At 39.4% G+C, this 13,441-nt stretch overlaps 1 protein-coding gene across 1 annotated transcript in view; it reads right to left on the reverse strand.

The window, feature by feature from the left end:
- Window positions 1-13,441, reverse strand: part of IPO9 (importin 9) — a 55,987-nt gene that overhangs the window by 29,798 nt on the left and 12,748 nt on the right. The window contains exons 2-5 of the mRNA XM_080824316.1: window positions 4,898-4,959; window positions 4,571-4,657; window positions 3,554-3,755; window positions 142-230 (exon numbers count right to left, since the gene is read on the reverse strand). Coding sequence (XP_080680442.1) covers window positions 142-230; window positions 3,554-3,755; window positions 4,571-4,657; window positions 4,898-4,959 — 440 coding nt within the window. The remainder of the gene's footprint in view (window positions 1-141; window positions 231-3,553; window positions 3,756-4,570; window positions 4,658-4,897; window positions 4,960-13,441) is intronic.

The following is a 13,441-nucleotide window of genomic DNA, read 5'->3' on the forward strand; positions in this document are numbered from 1 at the left end:
CCAGATTCAGACCTATGTCAGTTCTGGTCTTCAGGTATGGGGAGAGGCAGCAAACACAACAGTTTCCCACATGAGATGTGGAGGCTGACCAGAACCTGAGCAGCTCTTATTCGCTGTGATCTTGGAGCTGAGATTTCATACCTCAGCCATCGTGAAGATCTTATACATCTCTGGAAGAATGACTGGAGCGACAAGTGGCATCTGTGTGTCTGTTACTTCTCGAGTGAATTCTACAAAGGAAAAAGAAGTACTGTAAAAAAAACCAAAAACCAGTGCTTTATGGAGATATAAGTGGGAAAATTTTTGAACTGTTTCTAAGTGGCAGTTCCCATGCAGAGAGCGTACAGGTAAAGACATTGGCCTGGAGGTCTTATCCTGGAGAAGGAAAAGGTGCAAATAACTATTATTTGTTAGAAGGGGGAAGAGAAGAGCCCAAAGATAAAGAAAAATACATAAGAGTGAGGAAAAAAACTTTACATAAATACTGAAAGAAAGAAACAAACACACTGCAAGAAAATCTGCAAGAGCTGTGTCAAAGTCCTTGTAAGGTCACCTTAGGGAAATCCTGTATTAATCTAATGATGCCCAATCGTCAACATCCAGGTGCGCCTTCAGGTGTCTTACCTTTGGTTCCATTTTCAATACTCTCCCTTGGTGAGTTGTTCCGATGCACATAATAAAATAAATGCAGGCTTACTAGGCTCCAACTCCACTGTTTATGTTACTCTTCTCAGTGAATGACATTTATTGACCTAGAAATCAGAGGCTACTGCTCACTGGAACAGAAGGGATTACCATACGAATGTGGCAAAAAGGAACCTATTCATGAAAGAGACTTGAAGAAGGTGAAAGAAACAGGGGTCGTGTCTTTCTTTTCACTTTCCACACAAGCACTAAGACAGCATGAAGGACCCTGGGGTTCATGTTACTAATCTGTGGAATACAAGCCCTTGAGTTTGTGTCTGTTCACTTTATCTATTGCTTTTTCTGGCAATTCCACATGATCACTACAGAAATGGAGCTCATCACCTGGGACATTTTTCAGGAGGTTCTACAAGAAATCCATGTCAGCACTTTCAAGGTTAGTATACCCCACAAATTTTGGGCAGTATCAATCACCAGAAGTCAAATGAAGATCATATATTCAAAACCGAGTCTTCTTTACTAGCTTGGGTTCCTCCTGAAGAATAAATTCTGAACTCTGAATAAAATGAGTGTTCTTATTTCATTTAGAAAGCCAAAGAAATTAGTCCAAACAAATGTGATGACGAGCCTATTAATGAAAACAGGTTTTATAAAAAATAGTTTAGCTTGGGGCGCCTGGGTGGCTCAGTGGGTTGAGGCCTCTGCCTTCGGCTCGGGTCATGGTCCCGGGGTCCTGGGATCGAGCCCCGCATCGGGCTCTCTGCTCGGTGGGGAGCCTGCTTCCTCCTCTCTCTCTCTGTCTGCCTTTCTGCCTGCTTGTGATCTCTGTCAAATAAATAAATAAAATATTTAAAAAATAGTTTAGCTTAATTCTACTAATGAAGTGCTTAACCACATTTTTTTTGCTCTCCTATAATCATTTCTAGTAGTCTCGATTTATTAACACTTTATAAGCTCAAGTCCAAAATAAGTTTTCTGAGGTCACTCAGCAAGCCAGAAAAGGCGTGGGGCACTGGAAATATCTCAATCTCCAAACTTCTTGAAACTAAAAAAAGCTATACCTGTGGTCAAATATTTCAGTCCTCAGCTGCTATGTTTACACCATTGGTGTTAGTTAGTTCTCACTTACAAACAGATAAGCTTAACAGAAGGCTTACTAAAGGCTTAAAAAAGTATATAGTATCTAAAAAAAAAACCCAAAGACAATCATCCCATTCTCCTCTGGGCTCCCATCCATACACCACGTCCTGCCATCTTCAAGCACGCCTGAGTTGCTGTTGTGAGAGCACCGTCTATCCTCATCTGAAAGCATGGGAAGCAGTTATCTGGGAACGGAGGCTGGCAGCTATCCACCCTGTGTCTGCTGACTCCAATATAAAACAGTACCCACTTCCCCCAGAGTTCTCTCCCTGTGGCTGACAGAAAAGTGATCTCACTTAACAGTGATTTCCTTAGTCAAGCACAATGATGGTTCTACAGTATTCCAAGTATGATGAATGTAAACTGCCTTTCTCCTTCAGGTTTTTAAAAAAGCCAAACTTTGTGATGGAAGACTCGAAGGGAACATGCTTCTTTTCCTTGGTAGAAAACGTATCTGTTAACCGATCTTGTGGCACTATCAAGTTGTAAATAAAGAATCTTGGATGGCTGATTCCACAGAGAGGGGTATATGAAATTACCTGAATAATGAGTCGTGCAAGGGAAGTAATAAGCAGGAAAGTGAAAATCTGAACAAGGAACGTTTGCTCTTTTGTAAGTGTGCTCTATATCCCAAGCACCCATCAAAGATAATAGGAATAAAGCGGGTAGTTCAAAAAGGCAGCCAGGACATGGGAAGAGGAGGTTGAAAACAAAAGGAGATGGGGAATTTGCTTTTGGACAGAGAACTGATGTTATCTACCATCAATAGAACATAGATAAGTAAAACTGGGACCAGATGCCAAGTTCAATAAACAGAGTTAAAAAAAAAAGAAAAGAAAGAAATGGCATTCGTAACTAGGTAGGAATACATTTCAGGTAAGCCAGCAGGGCACAGAGAAAGAGATAAGACATAGGCAGACATTTCACAAATCTGTATGAACTGAGGGGAAATACAATTTCTAAAAGATCAACAGAAGGTGGCTAATATCCAGGTAAAGATTCCTTGAAGGCAAAATAGTAGTGACTTCATCTAGATGACTGGGAAATTCAGGCTCTGGGTTCTCTGTTCTGTGAGGGATTAATAGATTAATCAAGCTTAGACAAGACATCCACCAAATCTCCTTAGACTAAAAGTATTTTTCTGTAAATATTTTTGTCACCTTCTTAGAACAGAAAGAAAAGATACCAAATGCTACATTCTCTAAGCGGACCAAATTAAGGTAAGAATTACATAGCTACACTGTTTTTATCTTCTTTTATTCCTATAAAAATTTTATTTCACTGTTCTGAAATTTGCCTTGGTTGAACTAAGTAGAAAATTAATATAATGATAATTATCATAATGGCTAAAATTTAAAGAGTGTTTACCTCATGTTAGTTATTATGCTAAACAATTTATATAGATTTAGCTTATTTAAACCGATCAAAAGACTCCTTTAGGTAAACACTATCATTATCTTCATTTTATATACAAGGAAACTCAAGCTCAAGAGATTAAGTAACTTGGCTTAATGTAAAATCTGAATATGAATTGAAATCTGAGTCCTTAACTACTATGCAATTACTCTACCCTTAAGTGGTTGAGGTTTCATAGTAGTAGAAATACTATACCAACTTAATTCCCCGGAAAGAGTCAATGGAGCGAGTCAATGGAGTGAGAAGATAGATGTGGAGATAAAAACTAGGGAGGAGGAGCCATTCCATCACACAGCCTCTCCTAAGCGTTCTTGGGATTCAAGTACCAACGCCAGGGAAAAACTTCTGATACCTGTCAGCACTCGCATGGCTCCATGGACTGCATTTAAATCTCCGCTCACCAACATCTCCATGAGCAGGTTGAAGAGCTGGGGCCAGGCTTCAGGCCAGTCCCAGTGGGCAATGGCAGACACTGCATAGGCCACACTGGAGCGCACCTTACTTATTGATTCTCTCAACCCGTTGGGCAACAGCTCCCGGATAACAATTTTTGCCTGCAGAGGAGAAACGCCACCGGCCATTAGACCAGGTTGTAAGTGACTGGAAGAGTCCTATCCAATTTATGCATTGGAAAAGTAATGTGCGTTAAGATACTGTGTAACTATCAAAAAACTCCAACACACAAACTTGACAAATCTATTCATTCAGAGAGTTCATCTGTGATCCCTAAACTTATCTGTCCATTACAGCAGCCACCTGTGGTCCTTTAAATTTAAATTATTAGAATGAGATCGAATAAAAAATTCAGTTTTTCAGTTTCATCAGCCATATTTTAAGTGCTCAACACCCATATGTAGCCCGTAGCCACTGCACCAGACAGCACAGATATGGAATATTTCCACAGCTGCAGAAAGTTCCAATGGACAGTGCTGCCCTATATAAACCTTCTATTTCAAAATTTCTCAGGGGCCCAGGATGGTTGCACAGTGCTGTATTAAGTAGAAACATTATTTCATTTAATCCTCAAACAATTTTAATTCTAATTTTAATTTTTATTTTAATCTAATTTTAAATCTAATTTTAATTTTAATTCTAATTTTAGATATTTAGGGAATTGAAGCTTAGAAGTTAAAATACTTTTCTAATATTTTCATAGCTAGTAAAAGGCAGTAAGAGGAATTTGAACACAGGTCAGCCTAATACTGGAGCTCTCTTACTTACAGCATGTTGCCCATGATGTCAGCTACCAATCGATCTTTCACGCCTAGTGTTTTGATTGCCCCATGCTGTCTAATAATGGTGACAGCTCAATCTCTTAAGGTGGCCCCTCAAATCTCTGTGAGAAGTCTAATCAAATAATTCTCCTTACCCTTTCTGTAGTTTCAGGAGGCCTAAACTTCTCTGACTGGGCACACCAGTGAGTCTCCACATATTGTTTCAAAATGACTGATGCCAGCTGCGAAGAGAATAAGCCAAGTAGTACAGCAAGAAAAAGACTGTTTTCATATTTAACAATCATATACATACACATGGCCTAATGTGTGAATGTATTAGTACTAAATGTATTTGTACTAAATCTAGTACAAAATCCTAGGTTATTTGTAAACTGGTGTTCTTTCTTTTTCCAATAAGAAAGTTTCATTACCACGTAAAAAGAGAAATTACTTATAAATTGGGCCAATCAGTCTAGATTTACCTGACGGATTGCTAGTGCTCCTTGGGGATCTACGGTCAGCTCTGCCAGGTGAACACCAAATTCTGAAAGAGAAAATTTTATTGTGAGTAAAAGCACCCAGGAAAGCCATAGGAATATATTGAGCTTTAACCCTGATGCCAACAAGAAAAATTTCAGAAAGGAGATTGATTTATTGCTTTTAAAAGTGCTGGAAACTGCTACAATTGGTTCTTTTAAGTAAGAGAACAGGTTGGCTCACAGGACATGGCTGCTCACAGTGAATAGTTCAGCGCTCTCATTTTTTCCCATCGCCGCATAGCATCTTGCAGGCATCTTCTCTTTCAAGATGGCAACACCTTCCTCTTAGACCAATGACTGTAGTAGCTAACTGAAAACCAGTACTATCTAGCCCCAAAGAAATTAAAAGGTGAGATTTCAGGAGTTGCTCTGATATTCACTACCAGATAAGAGATGATTAAGTCTAAGAAAATCTGGCTTTAACAGGTTTAGTCCTAAAAATAAAACTGCCAGAAGCAAACAGCTTCCAATAAGCAATGTGAACACTAAACTTGAAATGCATATTGAGAGACTTATAAACAACTCTCGCCCACATTAAAATTTAGATCCTTCGGGGCAATCCATGTAAAAATCTCAATGATGTTTCTTTGCAGCAGCAGAAACTTATCCCAAAATTCATATGGAATCTCAAGGGACTGCAAATAGCCAAGATAATCTTTTTTTTCTTTTTAAGATTTTATTTACGTATTTGACAGAGAGAGAGAGAGCAAGCACAAGCATTATTCACAACAGCCAAAAGATGGAAGCAACCCAAGTGTCCACCCACAGATAAGCAGATAAAATGTGGTATTACCCATACAACTGAGTATCATTCAGCCTTCAAAAGGAAGGATATTTTGCAATAAGCTACAACTGCTAAAACAGGTGAACCTTGAGGACATAATGCTAAACTAAATACATTAGTCACAAAAGGACAAATACTCCATGATTCTATTGATAGGAGGTACTTAAGAGTAGTCCAAGTTATAAATACAGAAAGTGTAACAGAGGTTGCAAGGGGTTGGGGAGGGGAAAACCAGAGTTATTATTTAATGGGTTTAGAGTTTCACTTTTACGAGATGAACAGAATTATGGGAATGGATGGTGGTGACAGCTGTACAACAATGTGAATGTATTAAATGCCACTGAACTGTGTGCACTTAAAGATGATTAAAATGGTAAATTTTATGTTAAGTGTATTTTACTACAAAATTTTTTAAAAAATTAGATCTAATTTACACTTGCAAAGACATCTATTGTCAAATGAGGAAGAAGAATGTAAGACCAGAAGTGCATCATAATTGTCACACTTCACATTCTAGGGCTGTGCTATCCAACACAGTAGCTATCATCTCCAAGTGGCTACACATTACTTGAAATGTGGCTAAAGAGGACTGACATGTGTTATAAATGTAAAATACACACCAACCTGCAAACTTAGTATGAAAACAAAATAATGCAACACTGATTACATATTGAAATACTTTACACACATTAGATTAAATGAATACAGTTTTTAAAATTATTTTTACCTATTTTTTACCTTTTCAATGCAGCTCTTAGAAAATTTAAAATCTCACATGTGACTGACATTATATTTCTATTGGACAGCACTGTTTGAGAGAACGAATGGTAGGTTTTCAGATGTGTTTGGGTGTATTAGGTGAACAGGTTACAACAGGTGCATCATTCCCTTTCGGAAGGAGATACAGAGCAGTGAGGTTAAGGGCATGGGTTCTGGAATTAGGCATGTTTAGACTCAAATCCTGAAATGATTATGTCCGAATTTAGGCAAGTTATATTTTCTAAGCCCCCATTTCCTCATCTACAAAATAAGGACAACAGTATCAAGTTACCAAGCAATCCTGTGAGAACAATACATGGCACAGAGTAAAAACTTTAAAAATCAGTTATTGTGGCAATCCGTTTCAAAACTCCAATGGCAGGGGTGCCTGGGTGGTTCAGTGGGTTAAAGCCTCTGCCTTCGGCTCAGGTCATGATCTCAGGGTCCTGGGATCGAGCCCCACATCGGGCTCTCTGCTCGGCGGGGAGCCTGCTTCCTCCTTTCTCTCTGCCTGCCTGCCTCTCTGCTTACTTGTGATCTCTGTCTGTCAAATAAATAAATAAAATCTTAGAAAAAAAACCTCCAATGGCATTCATAGAAATAGAACAAACAATCCTTAATTTTGTAACCATGAGAAACTCCAAATAGCCAAAGCAATACTGAGCAAGAACAATGCAGGAGGCATCCCTGATTTCAAATTAACTCACAAAGCTATAGTAATCAAAACTATAAGTAACTGGCATAAAGGTAATAGATTAATGGAACAGAAGAGAGTCCCGAAATAAACCTATAGTCAATTAATTTATGACAGAGGAGCCGATGCTTCAGCTCAGGTCATGATCCCAGGGTTCTGGGATTGAGTCCTGCATCAGGCTCCTTGTTGGCAGGGAGCCTGCTTCTCTCTCTAGCATCTGCCTGCCACTCTGCCTGCTTGTGTGCACGCACGCTCTCTCTCTCTCTCTCTCTCTCTCTCTCGGACAAATAAATAAATAGTAAATAAAATCTTAAAAACAAACAAACAAACAAAAAAACCTGAAGCCATAAAACTTCTAGAAGAAAACATAGGTGGTAAATCCCCTGACATCAGTCTTAGCAATGTTTTCTGGATTTGACACCAAAAGCAAAGGCAACAAAAGCAAAAACAAATATGTGACTATAGGCATACCTTGTTTTATTGCCCCTTGTTTTACTATACTTTGTAGCTACTGAGTTTTTTTTTACCAAGTGAAGGTCTGGGGCCACCCTATGTTTAGCAAGTTTACCAGTGCCATTTTTTCAACAGAATTTGTTCACTTTGTGTCTCTGTGTCACCTTTTGGTAATTCTCACAATATTTTAAACTTTTTCGTAATTATTACATTCGTTATAGTGATCTGTGATCAGTGATCTTTGATGTTACTGTTCTGTTTTGCAGCAACATGAACTGTGTCCATATTAAGACAGTGAACTTAATATGCTATGTTATGACTGCTCTACTAACTGGCTGTTTCCCCTTCTTTCTCCCTTTCTTTGGGCATCCCTAGTCCTGAGACACAATGATACTGAAATTAGGCTAATTAATAACCATACAATAACTTCTAAGTGTTCAAGTGAAAGGAAGAGGTACATGTCTCACACTTTAGAGAGGTTGGTGAGGAAGCCGCGTCCAAAACCAAGAGAGGCTGAAAGCTAGGCCTCCTGCACCAGTTAGCCAAGTTGTGAATACAAAGATTAAATTCTAGAATGAAATTAAAAGTGCTACTCTAGGGAACACACAAATGGTAAGAACGCAAAACAGTCTTACTATAGATAGGGAGAAAGTTTTAGTGGTCCGGACAGATCAAACCAGCCATAACATTCCCTAAAGCCAAAGCCTGACCCAAACAAGATCCTGACTCTTCAATTTTATGATGGCTGAGAGAAATGAAGAAGCTGCAGAAGAAAAGCTTGAAGCAGCAGAGGCTGGGTCATGAGGTTTAAGGAAAGAAGCCATCTCCATGATATAAAAGTGCAGGCCGAAGCAGCAAGTGCTGATGGAGAAGCTGCAGCAAATGATCCAGAAGGTCTAGCTAAGATCATTCATGGAGGGGGCTACACTCAACAACAGACTGTCAATGTAGATACAACAGCCTCATACTGGAAGATGGCATCTAGAACTCTCTCATCTGGAGAGAAGTCAGTGCCTGGCTTCAAAGCTCCACAGGACAAGCTGGCTTGATTGTTAGGGGCTCATGTAGCTGGTGACTTTAAACTGAAACCAGTGATCATTTACTATTCTGAAAATCCTATAGCCCTTAAGAATTACGCTAAATCTACATTGCTTGTGTTCTATAAATGGAACGACAAAACCTGGATGACAGCACATCTGTTTATAACTTGGTTTACTGAGTATTTTAAGCACACAGTTCAGACCTATTGCTCAGAAAAAAAAGATTTCTTTCAAAATGCGACTGCTCACTGACAATGCACCTGGTCACCCAAGAGCTCTGGTGGAGATGCCCAATGAAATTAATGTTTCATGCCTGCTAACACAACATCCAGTTTGTAGCGCAAGAATTGGAGAGTAATTTTGACTTTCGAATCTTATTACTTTAAGATTTTGTACATTCCACATTTTGTAGGGGTACCTGGGTGGCTCAGTCAATTAAGTGTCTGTCTTTGGCTCTGGCAATGCCCCACATTGGTCTCCCTGCTCAGAGGGAGTCTGCTTCTCCTTCTGCCCCTCCCCCTACTCATGCTCTCTCCTTCTCTTGCTAATAAATAAAAAAGATCTATTAAAAAAAAAAATACATTTTGTAAAGCTGTAGCTGCCATACAGTGATTCCTGTGATGAATCTGGGCAAAACGCAAAGCTTCTGGAAAGGATTCATCATTCTAGATGCCATTAAGAACATGCATGATTCATGGAAGAGATCAAAATATCAACATTAACAGGGGTTTAGAAGAAGTTGATTCCGACTCTCATGGATGACTTTGAAGGGCTCAAGACTTCATGGGAGGAAGTAACTGCAGATGTGGTGAAAACAGTGAGAACTAGAATCTGAAGTGGAGTTTAAAGATGTGACTGAATGCTACAATCTCATGATAAACTTTATTGGATGAGGGGTTACTTCTTATGGATGAACAAAGAATGTGGATTCTTTTTTTTTTAAGATTTTATTTATTTATTTGACAGAGAGAGACAGTGAGAGAGGGAACACAAGCAGGGTGAGTGGGAGAGGGAGAAACAGGCTTCCCGCTGAGCAGGGAGCCCGATGGAGGGCTCGGATCCCAGGACCCTGAGATCATGACCTGAGCTGAAGGTAGACATGTAATGACTGAGCCACCCAGGCGCCCCAGAAAGTGGATTCTTGAGATGGAATCTACTGGTAAAGATGCTGTGAAGATTTCTGAGATGACAACGAAGGATTTAGAATAATATACAGAGTTAATAAAGTGTGGGCAGGGTTTGAGAGGATTGGCTCCAATTTTGAAAGAAGTTCTACTGTGGGTAAAATACTATCAGACAGCATCGCATGGTACAGTGCAATTATCTGGGAAAGGAAGAATCAACTGATGTGATACACTTTACTGTAGTCTTATTTTAAGAAATTGCCATAGCTGCCCCAACCCTCAGCAACCACTGCCCTGATCAGTCAGCAGCCATCAACATCAAGGCAAGACCCTCTACCAGCAAAAAGATTGTGACTTGCTAAAAGCTCAGATGATGATCAGCACTTTTTAGCAATAAACTATTTTTAATTAAGATATGTACACTGTTTTTCAGACATAATGCTACTGCACACTTTAACAGAATACAGTATAAACATAACTTTTATATGCACTGGGAATCCAAAAAATTCATTTGACTTGCTTCACTGCAATATCTACTTTATTGCTGTTGTCTGGAACCCCCACATGTTTCCAGAGTATACCTGTACATCTAAAAATCTGATGCACAGCAAAGGGAATCAACAAAATGAAAAGGCAACCTACTGAATAGGAGAAAATATTTGTAATCCTGTGTCTGATAGGGGTTAATATCCAGTATATAAAGAACATGGACAGCCCAACAACAAAAGAACAATCCAATTAAAAACTGAGTGGGGCATCTGAACAGATATTTTTCCAAAGAAGACATACAGATGACCCACAGGTACATGAAAAGATGCTCAACATCACTGATTACCAGGGAAATGCAAATCAAAACCACAATGAAGTATCATCTTACATCTGCTAGGATACTATCATATTGTCAAAAAGACAAGAAATAACAAGTGTTGGCGAGGATGTGGAGAGAAAGGAACCCTTGGTGCACTGTTGGTGGGACTATAAATTGGTACAGCGACTATGGAAGACAGTATGGAGGTTGGCCCCAAAATTAGAAATAGAACTACATGATCCAGCATTTTCACTTCTGGGTGAAACAAAAACACTAACTTGAAAAGATATATGCACCCCCAAGTCCATTGTAGCATTATTTACAAGAGCCAAAATAATGGAAACCAACCAAATGTTCACTGACTAAAGAATGGATAAAGAAAATGGTGTGTGTGTGTGTCTGTGGTTGCCAGAGATGATGGGGGGGAGGGTGTGGGTGGAGAGTAGAGGGCCAAAATGGATGGAATTAAAAGGAACAAACTTCCAGTTATACAATAAGTCAGTCACAGGGAAGTAATGTACAACATATCAGCTATCGTTAATAATACTGTATTGTATATTTAAAAGTTGCTAAGAAAATAGATCTTAAAAGTTCTTTCCATAAGAAAAATAAAAATTCTGTAACTGGGACACCTGGGTGGCTCAGCTAGTTGAGCAAATAAATAAAATCTTTTAAAAATTCTTTGACTGGGTGCCTGGGTGGCTCAGTGGGTTGGGGCCTCTGCCTTCGGCTCGGGTCGTGCTCCCGGGGTCCTGGGATCGAGCCCCGCATCGGGCTCTCTGCTCCGTGGGGAGCCTGCTTCCTCCTCTCTCTCTCTGCCTGCCTCTCTGCCTACTTATGATCTCTGTCTGCCAAATAAATAAATAAAAATCTTAAAAAAAAATTCTTTGACTAAAATAAAATCATATATTGTGCTATATTTTTATTGCCATGAGCACACTAAAAAATCAGTTATTGTGCTGTTATTATTTTTATTGCTCATAATGAGTACATTGTTTGGCTTTCCTATCTCTGTAACTAAAGTTATTTTCTTTTTTAATTTAAATTTTTTAAAGCTTTATTTATTTATTTGTCAGAGAGAGCGAGAGAGAGTGCGCACAAGAGTTAGAAGCTTAATGAACCAAGCTACCCAGGCGCCCCATTATCTATGCATTTTTAAAAAATGTTTTATTGTGAAATAATTCCTAGACTTAAAGAAAAGGTGACAAATAGTACATAGTATATGGAGTTCATGGATATTCTTCTTTTTTTTTTAAAATGGATATTCTTTATCCACATTCCTCTGATATTAACAACTTATACAACTGTAGTTCAATGATCAAAACCAAGAAACATGGCTATAATACTGTAAACTACAGACTTGATTAGAATTTCACCAGTTTTTGGTTTTTTTTGAAGATTTTATTTATTTATTTGACAGACAGAGATCACAAGTAGGCAGAGAGGCAGGCAGAGAGAGAGGAGGAAGCAGGCCCCCTGCCGAGCAGAAAGCCCGATGCAGGGCTCGATACCAGCACCTTGGGATCATGACCTGAGCCGAAGGCAGAGGCTTTAACCCACTGAGCCACCAAGGCGCCCCAGAATTTCACCAGTTTTTTGCCCTTACTGTCCCTTTTCTGTTTCAGGATCCAATCCAAGATCCCACAATGTACTTGGTTGTCATGTATCTTCAGTTTCCTCAAATGCATGACATTCTCTCATTCTCTCCTTGTCTTTTATGACCACAACACTTCTGATGAGTAATGATCAGTTACTCTGTAGAATGTGTCTCAATGTGCATTTGACCCTACTTTCCTCACGACCACATTGCGGTTATTCATTTTTGGCAAAAATATCTGAAAAGTGACCCGGTGTCAGCATGTATATCCTATCAGGGAATACATAGCGTTGAAAAATTACTGGAAATGTTAACCATGATCACTTAGTAATGTAGGGCCGACTGGGTTTCTTCACTGTACACGTACTGTTTTTCCCTTTACGACTGATAAGAATCTTGAGAGAGATACTTTGAAATTATGCTAATATCCTGTTTCTTTTTAAACTTTTTTTTTTTTTTAAGATTTTTATTTATTGGGGCGCCTGGGTGGCTCAGTGGATTAAGCCTCTGCCTTCGGCTCAGGTGCTGGGATCGAGCCCCGCGTCGGGCTCTCTGCTTGACAGGGAGCCTGCTTCCCTCTCTCTCTGCCTGCTTCTCCCTCTCTCTGACTTCTTCTCTGCCTACTTGTGATCTTTGTCAAATAAATAAAATCTTTAAACAAAACAAAAAAGATTTTTATTTATTTATTTGGCAGACAGAGATCATAAGTAGGCAGAGAGGCAGACAGAGGGAGAGGGGGAAGCAGGCTCCCCGCTGAGCAGAGAGCCCGATGCGGGGCTCGATCCCAGGACCCTGAGATCATGACCCTGAGCCGAAGGCAGAGGCTTTAACCTGCTGAGCCACCCAGGTGCCCCTCTTTTTAAACTTTGACACTGATTTTACTACCCACCTGTAGATCCTGTCTGCAATGATTATCAATGGCATTTTTATATTTTATTCTCTTCACTCTTATATATTGCTATTCTTTTCTAATGAAGAATTGTCTCTTCTTTCTTTATCCAATTATTTCTTTATACCAGGGTAGACTCATGTTATTTTATTCTATAGTTTTTTTCCTTAAGATTTTTACTTATTTATTTGAGAGACAGTGAGTGAGAGAGAGAGAGAGAGGGAGAGAGAGCATGAGAGGGGGAGGATCAGAGGGAGAAGCAGACGCCCTGCTGAGCAGGGAGCTTGATGCAGGACTCAATCCCCAGACTCCAGGATCATGACCTGAGGTAAAGGCAGT

This window comes from Martes martes, assembly GCF_963455335.1.
Source record: "Martes martes genome assembly, chromosome: 15".
NCBI classification, from domain to species: Eukaryota; Metazoa; Chordata; class Mammalia; order Carnivora; family Mustelidae; genus Martes; species Martes martes.